Source organism: Dama dama, chromosome 6 (assembly GCF_033118175.1).
Source record: "Dama dama isolate Ldn47 chromosome 6, ASM3311817v1, whole genome shotgun sequence".
NCBI classification, from domain to species: Eukaryota; Metazoa; Chordata; class Mammalia; order Artiodactyla; family Cervidae; genus Dama; species Dama dama.
Genome location: NC_083686.1, coordinates 32133625 through 32147828, shown reverse-complemented (window position 1 = coordinate 32147828; position 14204 = coordinate 32133625). Strand labels below are relative to the sequence as shown.

The 14204-nt window shown below is 38.7% G+C and overlaps 1 protein-coding gene across 1 annotated transcript in view; it reads right to left on the bottom strand.

Annotated features, from left to right (window-relative positions):
* Positions 1-14204, bottom strand: part of LOC133058706 (transmembrane protease serine 11E-like) — a 49512-nt gene that overhangs the window by 24055 nt on the left and 11253 nt on the right. The window contains exons 2-4 of the mRNA XM_061145576.1: positions 8298-8422; positions 3597-3718; positions 1088-1155 (exon numbers count right to left, since the gene is read on the bottom strand). Of these exons, the coding sequence (XP_061001559.1) occupies positions 1088-1155; positions 3597-3718; positions 8298-8422 (315 nt within the window). The remainder of the gene's footprint in view (positions 1-1087; positions 1156-3596; positions 3719-8297; positions 8423-14204) is intronic.

Here is a 14204-nt window from a genome sequence, read left to right as displayed (position 1 = left end):
AGTGATCATGTATGGATGTGAGTTGGACTGTGAAGAAAGCTGGGTGCCGAAGAATTGATACTTTTGAACTGTTGTGTTGGAGAAGACTCTTAAGAGCCCCTTGGACTGCAAGGAGATCCAACCAGTCCATCGTAAAGGAGATCAGTCCTGGATATTCATTGGAAGGCCTGATGTTGAAGCTGAAACTCCAATACTTTGGCCACCTGGTGTGAAAAGCTGACTCATTGGAAAAGACCCTGATGCTGGGAAAGATTGAGGGCGGGAGGAAAAGGGGATGACAGAGGATGAGATGGTTGGATGGCATCACCCACTCAATGGACATGGGTTTGGGTGAACTCTGGGAATTGGTGATGGACAGGGAGACCTGGTGTGCTGTGGTATATGGGGTCACAAGGAGTCGGACATGACTGAGTGACTGAATTGAACTAAACTGATGAACAGATCTGAGATCTTAAATCTTATAGCAAAAAAAAGAAAAAAAAAGAAAAAAAAGAAAAAGATGAGTGAAATGAAAGAAAGGAGAGAAAAATGGTAGGAAGGAGAACCAAGAAGAGAAAAAAAAAACCCTGATCTACTACACTATTTTACATAGGACACTTATTTGTTATTAAACCAAGAGGTGTGGCTTAGGTCCCTATTTGTTCTAACTAGTTTCCAAAAAACAAACAAGTCAAAAAACCCAATTCTATAATATAGCCACCGATAACACTTAGAATCTGCCTGCAGTGCAGGAGACCTGGGTTTGATCCCTGGTTTGGGAAGATCCCCTGGAGACAGGAAAGGCTACCCACTCCAGTATTCTGGCCTGGAGAATTCCATGAACTGTACAATCCATGGCGTTGCAGAGTCAGACACGACTGAGAGACTTTCACTTTTATTTTTCCCTCAAAATCATCTTGCAAGTTCTTTCTTTTGGATTTAAAGAATAAGTAAGGTACATTGTAACACACAACTTAACACAGAAGAGATACAAAATTAATCTGTTAAATTATATCACATATGAACAATTCAAACTATTTATTACTGACCAGGCTAACAGCTTTAGCTTCAAATTATAATCAGAAGTCAGTATTTTAGATATACATACCTGAACTTGATAATGTGAGACTTGACAAATTTTCCCCTCAATGAAGATTTATGAAATGCAGTTTTCACCTGTTCCAAAAATATTCAAAATATGTCAGCAAGGATAATTTTCTAAAATTCTGCAAGTTGATTCAAAGCTTAAAACATTTTTTAAAAACTTAAAAGCAAAACACATTGACTGACATTTCACAATTGCTGAACTTGAGGAGTCTCTTTGTACTCTGTTCAGTGATTTCAGCTGAACTCTGCCTTAGGAATGATATGAGCTGGGGAACCATAGGAGGGGGGCTAGGAGTGATGTCTGCTGTGTTACACTCGGAAAGAGATAAAAGAGAGGAAACAGACTGGGTTCTGAAAAGTAAGAGAAGTATTCACTATGAGATGGAGACTTTTACTGTAGGTACACCAAGGAAATGAAAAGAACTCTGGCAGGTGGTAGGTCATAAATTCAGTCCATGGCCACACCATCCTGAACTTGCTGGGTCTCATCTGATCTCAGAAGCAGAGTCAGGCTTGGTTAGTACTTGGAAGAGATAATGAATGTGAGAATGAATGCATAGTGGTGTCACATGGTTCTCAAACCTGGAGAAAAATATTACCAAATATCCTGTCATAACCTACACCCAATTCAGCACTCAAGATGCTCTTAGGAAGGCTCAGATGGACTGGGACACATAGCCTATGGGTGTATGTGTGTTAGTTGCTCAGTTGTGTCCGATTCTTTGCAACACCATAGACTGTAGCCTGCCAGGCTCCTCTGTCCATGGGATTTTCCAGACAAGAATACTGGAATGGGTTGCCATTTCCTTCTCCAGAGGATCTTCCCAATCCAGGGATCAAACCTGGGTCTCCTGTGTTGGCACACAGATTCTTTACCACTAAGCCACCTGGGAACCAAACACAGATACTACAAGCTGGTGACTAATTGACAAACAATGAGCCTTTTTATTCTTTCTTATATTTTGTTTGACCTCTGAGTCTTTGTTCCCAAGGACAATTACTTCAATTATGAACAAATCAGCACAATTCAAATGAGCCCTCTAATGACAGCATTCATTTGGAAATAAATTTAAAGGTTTTTTTTTTTATTGAATAACTTCAAAATTACTTGTTTTAAAGAGTACTAGAGTCCTATATATATTCCTTTATGTTTAAGTCAGTCTGAATCTTATACAAAATTTAGTGACTGGCACAGAAAACAAGAAAAATAGTTGCATTTTTACTTAATATATTTACTTCCATTTCCTTTCCTTTACAATGTATTACATTTTAAGGATATATGTATACACATACATATCTTTAAGCAGATATATATCCTTAAAAAAAAGTTTATTTAATATTTCCCTGATTTGGTGTTTACAAATACAAATTCAACCAGGATTTGATTTTCTCCTCAGCAAAGTATCCAAATCCTTAGGCTTCTAATTTACCAGACAGATTCCAGGTGGACCACTGCCATTCTGTTCTCTCTCAAGATATTGGAAAGCAGTTTGGGAATTTTCTAGTCTAGTGCCTTAATTTTCACATAAGGGAATTTTTCCAGAATGACAAAGAGATGTGCCAAATGGCACATCACTGGCTAATAGATGGTCCTAGAAGTAGGTGTCCCAGCTCCTAGTTTAAGGTAATTTCCATCACTTCATTTCACTAATTACCTCACAGACTATCAGAAAACTTCCAAATTATTCTCTAAGTAGTCTGACAATGATAAGTCTTCACCCAGGTTCTTGCTCTTTTGGCCTATACTGCTAAGGTTTCCCAGGTCGTGCTAGTGGTAAAGAACACGTCTGCCAATGCAGGAGACGTAGGAGATGCAGATTTGATCCCTAGGTTGGGAAGATGCCCTGGAGGGGGTCACAGCAACCCACTCCACTATTCTTGCCTGGAGAATCCCACAGACAATGGGGCCTAGTAGGCTGTGGTCTGCAAGCATCACTAAGAGTCAGACATGACTGAATCAACTTAGTATGCATACTTAGTTTTCCACTATTTAAACTATTTCTTTTATTCCTTAGGATACATGTTGATGACCTAAGGATAAAGATGAATATCCAAGGATTTCCTATAGATTTATGTACTAAAAACTTGTCCAAGGTTGGATACTTTTTAGTACTAAAATACTACTCAAGTATGTGTCTGAATAGTTTCAATCTTGTGTCTTTTGCTAAAGGTCTCTTCTTGAGGAAATCAGTGACACAACCACCATATTTTGGGTCACCCTCACATTCTCAGAATTTCTGGACTCTGCTGATCAATAGTGTATCACTAGCTAAAGAAGTGTAAGTAAGAGGGACAAAAAGAAAATACTAAAGGTCACTAGGTTTAGTCTCGTAAGGAATATTCCTCCAAGTCACGTGTTGTCAATTTTGTTTTATGTCTCTCAGGTAGGGTCTCTCCCCATTTTGCAATGATATACCAGATCAGTTAAATGGATATTTGAGAAGCTAGGATACTAAAAATTTTGGTAAAAAGTGATAGCAAATGCCCTAGAAATGGGGAAAAATGCTTACCATTGATTCAATTTTCTGGCTCATTTCTGTGAAATTTTCAGAAGCCTCTCTTCCAAACTCACCATATACTTTGTTACTTGTAAATGACAATGTGCTGTAGTAATTGTAGGTCTTCTTTTGATCTATAAGAAAAGAGGCAAAAATGTATCATACTTTTTATCTGATGTGTGTAAAGCATCAGGCATTTTCTTGTTTGGTAGTTGAACATTCAGAAAACTAAGATCATGGCTTCTGGTCCCATCACTTCATGGGAAATAGATGGGGAGACAGTGGAAACAGTGTCAGACTTTATTTTTTGGGGCTCCAAAATCACTGCAGATGGTGACTGCAGCCATGAAATTAAAAGATGCTTACTCCTTGGAAGGAAAGTTATGACTAACCTAGATAGCATATTAAAAAGCAAAGACATTATTTTTCCAACAAAGGTCCGTCTGGTCAAGGCTATGGTTTTTCCAGTGGTCATATATGGATGTGACAGTTGGACTGTGAAGAAAGCTGAGTGCTGAAAAATTGATGCTTTTGAACTGTGGTGTTGGAGAAGACTCTTGAGAGTCCCTTGGACTGCAAGGAGATCTAACCAGTCCATCCTAAAGTCGTGGGTGTTCATTGGAGGGACTGATGCTGAGGCTGAAACTCCAATACTTTGGCCACCTGATGTGAAGAGTTGACTCATTGGAAAAGACCCTGATGCTGGGAAGGATTGGGGGCAGGAGGAGAAGGGGATGACAGAGGATGAGATGGCTGGATGGCATCACCGACTTGATAGGCATGAGTTTGAGTAAACTCCGGGAGTTGGTGATGGACAGGGAGGCCAAGCGTGCTGCAATTCATGGGGTCGCAAAGAGTCGGACATGACTGAGCGACTGAACTGACTGAACTGAGACAGACTGAGACAGGAGAAAATGTCCCACCCAAATTATCTCCATCATCCTGCTCTGAGCTTCATAATAAAAGACAACAACATTCATCATTAGAAGATTTACAGTATAAAATCATTATAAGATTTAGAATGTAAAATCCATACAAAATGCTCGGTGTTCCTGTAGGCTAATTAGTTACATGGATATTTCTGAATAAACCACAAGAAGCAGCTAGTCAGGCCATCTGAACACACCAACAGGAATAGATTCAGAAGCTTCCCAAGAGCAAACACATTTTTATATTTTAAAAGTAGATTTCTCTCAATTCCGTAAACTATCCATCAATTCTGGCTGCAAGGATCTAGAATAAGAAAATTTATTCTGGCTAAAGAAGGAGGTGAGGGTAGGGATTAAAATACCAGGAGTTTAGTGTATAGAATTTTAAGGAGCTAGAGTTGCCACCTTGGTAACCCTCCAGGGACAGTACATAGTTTCACCTGGTTCTCTTGGCTCTCCATTTATTTTCTCCCTCCAGCCAGAGGCATTGGCTTTTTTTGTTTCTTTAGCCAATGTCTCCACTCTCTGCATCCAGTTCAAGCAGCCCAAGTTTTTGGTCTGCTGAAGAGTTAATGCAGCATAGCTTTTCTTCTACTCTCCTTTACATGAAGCAGGCACAGAGCTCAGAAGATTCTTTCAATGAAATAATGCTGACTATGTTTTGTGTGAGAGACTGTGCCAAGCATTAGGAATACAATGGTGACCAAGACTGTTGTGTATGGTTATAATAGGAAAATGGAGTGTGCCTCATTCAACCTCAGTTTCTCTCTTGCTTCTCATTCTTTCTCTCACTTAAACACCAGAGGGAAAGGAAATTTACATTAGACACCTATATCCCTAGCATATTCACATGTCTCACCCAGTTTAAAATAACCCTCCTAAGAAAGCAATGTTATCCACATCTAACAATAAGGACTGTAGTCTCAGAAACATACATGTATTTGTCCAACCTCAACATAAGATGGCCAGAAAAGATTAAATTGGGTTTCAAGTTAACGTCTAACTCCCAAAGCACACATTTTCATGATACACTGCTTCTTGGAATGGAAAAAAACAAACTCACTCACTGAAGCTATAGGAGAAATCTCTAGTCATGCATGAGAGCTATCAAAAAAAAAAAAAAAAAAGATTCTACCAGATCATTCTGGTCATCCTGAGGATTTGTTGGGATAGAAAGGGAAGCCAGTGTTGACTTGGACAAGACCTGGGGAGGGAGTAGTGATTTGTAAAGGAGAGTTAGGGTTAGGGTTAGGGTTAGGGTTAGGGTTAGGGTTAGGGTTAGGGTTATGGATGGCGCTGAACGTTCCAGCTCTCCTGAGCATTTGCCGCCTAAGTGAGGGTCTAGGGAGGATTTTCCTTCCTCCTTTCCTGGCCCTGAATGGCCTGTGTGACCTGAAATGCAAACAGACCACAATATACACAATTTGAAGTATGAGTTTTAATGTATTGAAATAGTGACCAATAGTTTACCTTCAGTCTAAGGCTGGGTCCAATACTCTGCATTTCTAACAAGCCCCTAGGTTCTGCTGATGCTGCTGGTACCAAATCACACATTGAATAGTAAGGTTCTAAGGAAGAGGTGAACATTCTCTTCTATATCCTTAGACTTTTTTTTAAAATTATTAGATTGAATTATTTGAAATTGCCATTTATATAGGTTAAAAATGGTCAAATATCAGCAATTTCATATGCTACAACTAAATAAATTACTGTAATCAATATTTTAATTTGCCTGTTAGAGTCAAATAGGTTGCTAGGTGTCAAAACACATTTCCAGTTGACAAAATTATATGGCATGTGTAGTTGATGAAAAATACCATAGAGAGTGTTAACAGAAAAGTAAGAAAAATAAGGATGAACATGAGTTTGCTGATAATTCATTGTAGGTGATTCTATAACCCACAATGATGTTCATAGGAGACATACTGCTGTTATTCAAGTTACTGAAGAGATAGAAACATAGTCCCAAAGGCCACCGGACACAAACTGCACACACAGTTCTTTGTTGCCTGGGTTTTATGCCAAAATGGTGCTTTTCCAAGCCTGATCATCTCCATCTTAATCTGCTTGTTTCTACAATAGATTTGTTTGGCTCACTTTGGTTCTCTAAGCATGACAGCTCGTAAATGCTCATGTGCTTTATCTACTCTGTTTTTATGTTACATCTGTAAACAGAAGATAGGTGACAAATATGACAGCAACACATATCATAACAATCACTATTTATTCAGGTGAATTGTGTGGGCAGTGGAAGTTGTGTTCCATATTACTCAGATGATCATCCCAACAATAGGATATATGGGAACAGGGTACTGAAGAAATATTACCAGGTTTTTATTGTATTATGCATATGAGTAAACTTTGTAAGCTTTATAATACATGACTTGGAAAGAGGCAAAGGAGAAGTACTAAGGAAAATTTTCTCCCACTGAAGTAATGAGATCCCTAACATTATTGGGAATTCCTCATTAAGTCAGACAAGCCTAAATATTTTCAAAGAAAATATCGTAGGTATGATTCATTCATTTTCATCATTCAGCATTCAATAGATGTTAATTATCTAACTTGTGCCAGGAACTTGCTAAGTTCTAGAAATAAAAAAGTGCTTAAAACATAGTCTTAGACATCCATGGAGAGGAATAATGATGCTTGTAGCATAATGAGACTTAGTATATTCAGAACAGAGCTATAGAATTATAAAAATCATTTTAGCTATTCTTTTTATATTAAAAACATGTTTCAGAGAAATTATTGAAACGCAGATACTACAAATTCAAAGATCTGCATGTAGGCAAATTCTATCCCCCCTTCAAAAAAAAATCTTTAAATACTTTTTCTTTAAATTTCCGATAAATAATCCACCTTGTTTAGGAAATTAAGATTGGATTTGTGTCTGTTAGCAGAATATAACCAATTTACAGATCACCATCTTTCTTCACAGGAAAGCAACTTCTGCAAATTCCCAATTAAATTAGAATCAAGTGATTAGCTTTTTTGGTTACAGGGTCTTAAATATCAAAGCATTATCTAGTCACTAAGGGAGATATTAAACCAACAGGTCAAAGTGGAGTCAACTAATTAAAACCTGAGACAGAGTAAGAAGGAAACTTCAGAAGGGTTGTTATGCCCTGGAAAAACAGTTCTGAAGTACCCTGGGGACCTTTCTAATAACAGAGCAGCATTCATGCTTCATCTAACAGGGAGGTACCTGAATACCACAGAGTGAACCTCTTTATAATTAACCTTCTCAGCATATCCTATTTTCTTTAATCACTTGCAATATATCCCAAGATGATTAAAATAATGACAATAGACATTTATTCAACGTATACTGCTATAAGCATTTTTCCAACTTACTAGTACAGAATAGAGCCTACCAGTCTATAATCTCTGATTGTATAGTTTATTGAGCTGTCAGGATTTCAATGAGTTGGAGTTATTTTAAATCAAGATGATTTAAAATCCTATGACTTCAAACCTCTCCAAACATTGGACTCTACCTTTCCTATGGTTTTCCCATAATTAAGACTTGATTATTGCTTGTCAATGAATATGAAAACTAGCATGATATTCCCAGCAGGAAGCATTGCTACATCAAAGATAGAAGAAAGAATCTTCCTTGGCTTGTGCAGATTAAATGAGTAACAAGGCAGGTAAAGATCCTTTTGAACTATCCATGTGAATAAATTATGGTAATGAGTAAGCCTGAGGCAAATCAAAACAGAAATGTAGATCAGGAAATATTTGAGGTAAATCACATGATGCCAGGGCAACCCATACTTACTGTATCTTGCATAATGAACGATGAGTCCAATGCACACTGCCAGGACAATTAAGGAAATAAAGGTGATGAGGCCAATAACCCAGGGCTCCAGACAAGCCCTCTTCCTGGCTCTCACCACAGATGACCTGAAAAAGAAAGCAAACGGGTGGATTATATTATAGTATACACCACACCCACTCCTTAGGTGAAACAGATATTCCTGGGGAATTAATTCAGGACACTCAGAAGGAAGAGCACTGTATTGGTTTAAAACATACCCCAATCCCTGCTGAAGCCATTCCTGGCTCTGGTTGCCTGACCTTAGGCACATAATTTGATTTCTCTGTGCCTCAGTTTCCTTGCTCAAAAAATGAAGATGATAATGATAGCACCAGTCTCAGAGGATTATCATTAAGGATTAAATGAATTACTGTAGGTCAAGTGCCTACAACAGTGCCTAGCATGTAGCAAGTGCAATGTAAGAGTTCGCTATGATTTACTGAGTGGTCACATGCAAGCTACTTTCAGGCACTGTACAAGCTATGAAATGTTTAAAGCCTGTTTCCATCATAGAGTTTTAAATGGCCTATGATACTTATTAGGGCTTCCTTGATGGCTCAGTGAAGTAAAAAATCTGCCTGCAATGCAACAGACACAGGGGATGCAGGTTGAAGCCCTAGGACTGGAAGAGCTGGAGAAGGAAAAGGCAACCCACTCCAGTATTCTCGCCTGGAAAAGAATTCCTCCCATGGACAGAGGAGTCTTGGTGGGCTACAGGCCAAAGGGCTGCAAAGAGTTGGATTCAACTGAGTGACTAAACACACAGACCAGCAGGGAACTCCCTAAATCCTAAACTTTTGGGCTTCACAAGTGGCACTAGTGGTAAAGAACCTCCTTGCCAATACAGGAGACACTCAATCTCTGGGTCAGGAAGATCCCATAGAGTCAAACGCGACTGAAGTGACTTAGCATGCACATGATATATGTTACAGCTTGAACCGTATCAGGTTCCAGGTGAAGCTACTAATTCTATTCTCGTAATATTTTTCTGAAACAAACTTCAAGGATACACATAACTCTGGAGAAGAACCAGAGTTCTTTTCTACAGAGCCAGAGTGTTTGAACTGATGTTTCCTCTAAACTTTAGCAATGCTGCAGGAAATCCCCTCTGCATAAAAGTTTCTCAACCGCTCCCATTTGTTCTGCTTTCAAAAATAAGTTACTGAGAAATGCTGATCAACCTGCTTTTTGTTTGATTAGTGAAGTTAGCATTCCCTTGTGTTACAATAGCTTCTAAACAAACTCAAAAGTTAGAGAAAATGAAAAATGGGGCAAAGAACTAAACAGACATTTCTCCAAAGAAGACATACAGATGGCTAACAAACACATGAAAAGATGCTCAACATCACTCATTATTAGAGAAATGCAAATCAAAACCACAATGAGGTACCATTACACGCCAGTCAGGATGGCTGCTATCCAAAAGTCTACAAGCAATAAATGCTGGAGAGGGTGTGGAGAAAAGGGAACCCTCTTACACTGTTGGTGGGAATGCAAACTAGTACAGCCGCTATGGAAAACAGTGTGGAGATTTCTTAAAAAACTGGAAATAGAACTGCCATATGACCCAGCAATCCCACTTCTGGGCATACACACTGAGGAAACCAGATCTGAAAGAGACACGTGCACCCCAATGTTCATCGCAGCACTGTTTATAATAGCCAGGACATGGAAGCAACCTAGATGCCCATCAGCAGATGAATGGATAAGGAAGCTGTGGTACATATACACCATGGAATATTACTCAGCCATTAAAAAGAATTCATTTGAACCAGTCCTAATGAGATGGATGAAGCTGGAGCCCATTATACAGAGTGAAGTAAGCCAGAAAGATAAAGAACATTACAGCATACTGACACATATATGTGGAATTTAGAAAGGTGATAACGATAACCCTATATGCAAAACAGAAAAAGAGACACAGAAATACAGAACAGACTTTTGAACTTTGTGGGAGAATGTGAGGGTGGGATATTTCAAAAGAACAGCATGTATACTATCTATGGTGAAACAGATCACCAGCCCAGGTGGGATGCATGAGAGAAGTGCTCTGGCCTGGTGCACTGGGAGGACCCAGAGGAATTGGGTGGAGAGGGAGGTGGGAGGGGGGATCGGGATTGAGAATACATGTAAATCCATGGCTGATTCATATCAATGTATGACAAAACCCACTGGAAAAAAAAAAAAAGATATAAATATAAAAAACAACCAAAAAAAAAAAAAAAAAAGATTAAAGTTGAAAGAGGAAAAAAAAAAAAAGAAAAGTCAGAGTGGGCCCAGTTGTTGAATCACGATGCTGTTATTTTCCATTTCTAGGGGTATTTATCATGCTGGTAGAAACAAGGCATGTGTTCTTATCTCCACAAAAGTCTGGTACATGAGAACTGGGGGAAAGAACAGGGTTATCCTGGAGGACCACGTGGGGTGGATTCAGAATAAAGAGAATTCCAAGTCCAACCCTTTCCTTACCATCTTGGACAAGTTATTTAGACCCTGAACTAAGTTCCGCCATCTGGCAATAAGTGACGGGCCACCCACTGTCTAAAGCACATGGTTGATTCTAGGACCCTGAATGAAATCATGAATGTGAAAACTTCTTGAAAATTGTGAAGAATTTTACAGTAAATAATTGTTGCTTACAGAAATCAAGGGGACTCCATTTCCTGGTGATCCAAGACTTGTTGTTTAGTCACTAAGTCATATCCAATTCTTTTGTGACCCCATGGACTGTAGCCTGCCAGGCTCCTCTGTCCATGGGATTTCCCAGGCAAGAATACTGGAATGGGTTGCCTCCTCCAGGGGATCTTCTGGACCCAAGGATTAAACCCACTTCTCTGCTTTAGCAGGTGGATTCTTTACCACTGGGCCACCAGGGAAGCTTGGTACAGGACTAGGAAGTGGTCTGATCATTTTGGTCGCTGGCACACCTTCATCCCATCTTGACTCTGTCTCAATGTCCTGTTCAGTGGGAACACTGTCACAGAAGTCAACAGTGTCATCACTACAGACCTCTGCCCCTGCTGAAGTCACTGGGATGTAGTGAAGCCTCCAGGGATCTACTTGGTCTCCTCCCTTGGTTCTGTGATTTCCCCATGGGGCTATAGCCAAGGAAACTTTATCTTCCTCTCCCCAGTCTCTTCCATCTCCAGTTCTCCTTTAAGTGGGATTCCAAACACCTGTTCCTAGAATGACAATTACTGAAGTATAAAAAGACTTCTCCACTTCTGCATATTTCTTATGTGAAGACGTGCCTGAGACGCTTATAAACTGATTCCTGTCCCTCCATCCCTGAATGCTTGCTATTCACTTGCAGAAGAAAGGAGATGTGCACAGCAGACATAAGCAAAATGTTAGAGGGAATGTGGGGAGGGAAAGGCTTCTTAACTAATTTCAACACATGCCAGATGAAGAATATAATTTGTAATTGTAGGAAACAATTGATATAATCATCAAATGAAAGTATAAAATTGTGAAATATAAGACAGAAGTTATATTCATTCTACAACAACTTTTCATTGAGATAGAAAATTTAAAATTGCAGCCACTAAATTTATGAGGTAGTATTTACCTGTATCAGCATACAAAAGGCCAATAAACTATTTTAATGAAAAAAATGTTGCAGAATAATATGCATCCTATGTTTGGCTTTTGTAAACGTTAATAATAAAAATACATGTGTGTGTGCAGAGAAAAGTATATTAGAAAAACACAAAATTTTTAATAGTAAGAAGTGAAATAAAAGTAAGTGAGCAACTTTTAACTTATATATTTTTTATGTTATGATGGATTCTTTTTAAAAGGAGATATCATGGCTTTCAAATAAATGAGAGAGAGAGAAACTAAGGAGGACAGTTATACATGTCTTTTTAAAAAAATTTGATTATAGTTGCTTTATAATGTGTTAGTTTCTGCTGTATAGCAAAGTGAATCAGCTATATGTGTACACGTATCCCCTCCCTCTTGAACTTTCCTCCCATCTTCCCCACCCAATCCTCTCTGGGTCCTAGCACTGAACTGAGCTTCCTGTGCTATACACCAGCTTCCCATTAGCTAACTATTTTACACGTGATAGTGTATATATATCAATGCTACTCTCTCCATTTGTCCTACCCTTTCCTTCCCCCACCCATGTCTACATGTCCATTCTCTACATCTGCATCTCTATTTATGCCCTGCAAATAGATTCAGCTGTACCCTTTTTCTAGATTCCATATATATGCTTTAATATACGTGTCTTTTCGTGGAATTCCTATCACTAACCTGTTTGAGATACTACTGCATTTTCTGTTCCTCTCTTCCACCTTTCAAAACTATTTTAGAGATGCTCTGTCTTTGGTGGCTTTGAGGGAAATAATAGGGATAACATAGAATAAACCAAGAGAATCCATAAAAAACACTCTGAATAAACAATTAAGAGAGTATGTTTTTTATTCTGACCACCAGCTTATTTATTGTACAGTGTGATACCAGAAGATTCCATTCTCCCCCTTATTTTCTGCATATGAAAGACAAGGATAAGAACTACAGTCCCTTCCTAACTTGATAAGCTCTTAGAGAGAGAAATGATGAAGTATTTTATTACTTTGAGCTGTCAAGCAGAAAATCGTTGTACCAATAGTAAGAATTACTCTTATCATTATTTTAATTATTAATAATAATGGCAGTGGCCATATTCCAGATTTTTTGTCATTGGAAACATCTCTTCCCTTCCCTTCCCATCTTGATTGCCAAGGAGAAAATCATTGTACAAATAGTAAGAATTATTATTATCATTATTTTAATTATTAATAATAGTGGCAGTGACCATATTACTGAGATTTTGTCATTGGAAACGTCTCTTCCTTTCCCTGTATGGCATTGCTTTTCAAACTGATTCACCCTGTTTCTTAATTACTGTTCCGTTTGTTCTCTCAGCAAGTGATTCAGTGTTGAATTGCTCCAAATTAGATGTAGTGGGAATGTGTTCCCAAAAAATGGAGGAATAAATCTATTTTGCGTATCAACAGACATTTGTGTAATTAACCCCTTCCTGCACATAAACCCTTGTCCAATTATGATTGGGATCTGTTGAAAATAATCTGAACCTCCTCGTGTAAAACCACCTTCAGATAGACTAGATAAATTCCAATAACTTCAGTGGTATCAAATTTCTTTCTTTCTAAGATTTTTCTTTTCAACTGAGGACATGTTTAACTAGACAGTGAATGTAACAGGTGAATATAGCAGTTAAAATATACATGTGGCAAAAAAATATGGTTATGTATAGTGGTAAAAAACCCCACCTGCCAATGCAGGAGACTTGAGATTTGGGTTCGATCCCTTGGTCAGGAAGAGACCCTGGAGGAGGAAATGGCAACCCATTCCAGTGATCTTGGAGAATCCCATGGACAGAGGAACCTGGTGGCCTACAGTCCATAGGGTCGCACAGAGTTGGACACGACTGAAGAGACTTAGCCCAGCACGGCATATTTTTATAAGTCCCAAAGTGCCAGAAAACAAGTCCAGAGTTGCATTATCATGATCACTTCTTAATGTGTCATTTTCTAGAATAGTATAAAAAGAAAAGCAGGAGCATTAACAAAAAATGTGAGGGGGAAAAAAGCATTTATAATACTGCAAATAAACCTCATGGCAAGCATTGGAGACCCATACGACAAGTCTCACAGTGCTTCAGAGGAAAGTTTACCAAAACAAATGCCAATGTAAAACTACCACAATGGACTGATTAATAACGGACATTGAACTCGCTCTCCAGTCTCTGTAAGGGTGGTGGTGGTTTAGTCGCTAAGTTGTGTCCGACTCTTGCGACCCCATGGACTGTAGCCTGCCAGGCTCCTCTGTCCATGGGATTTTTCAGGCAAGTGGGTT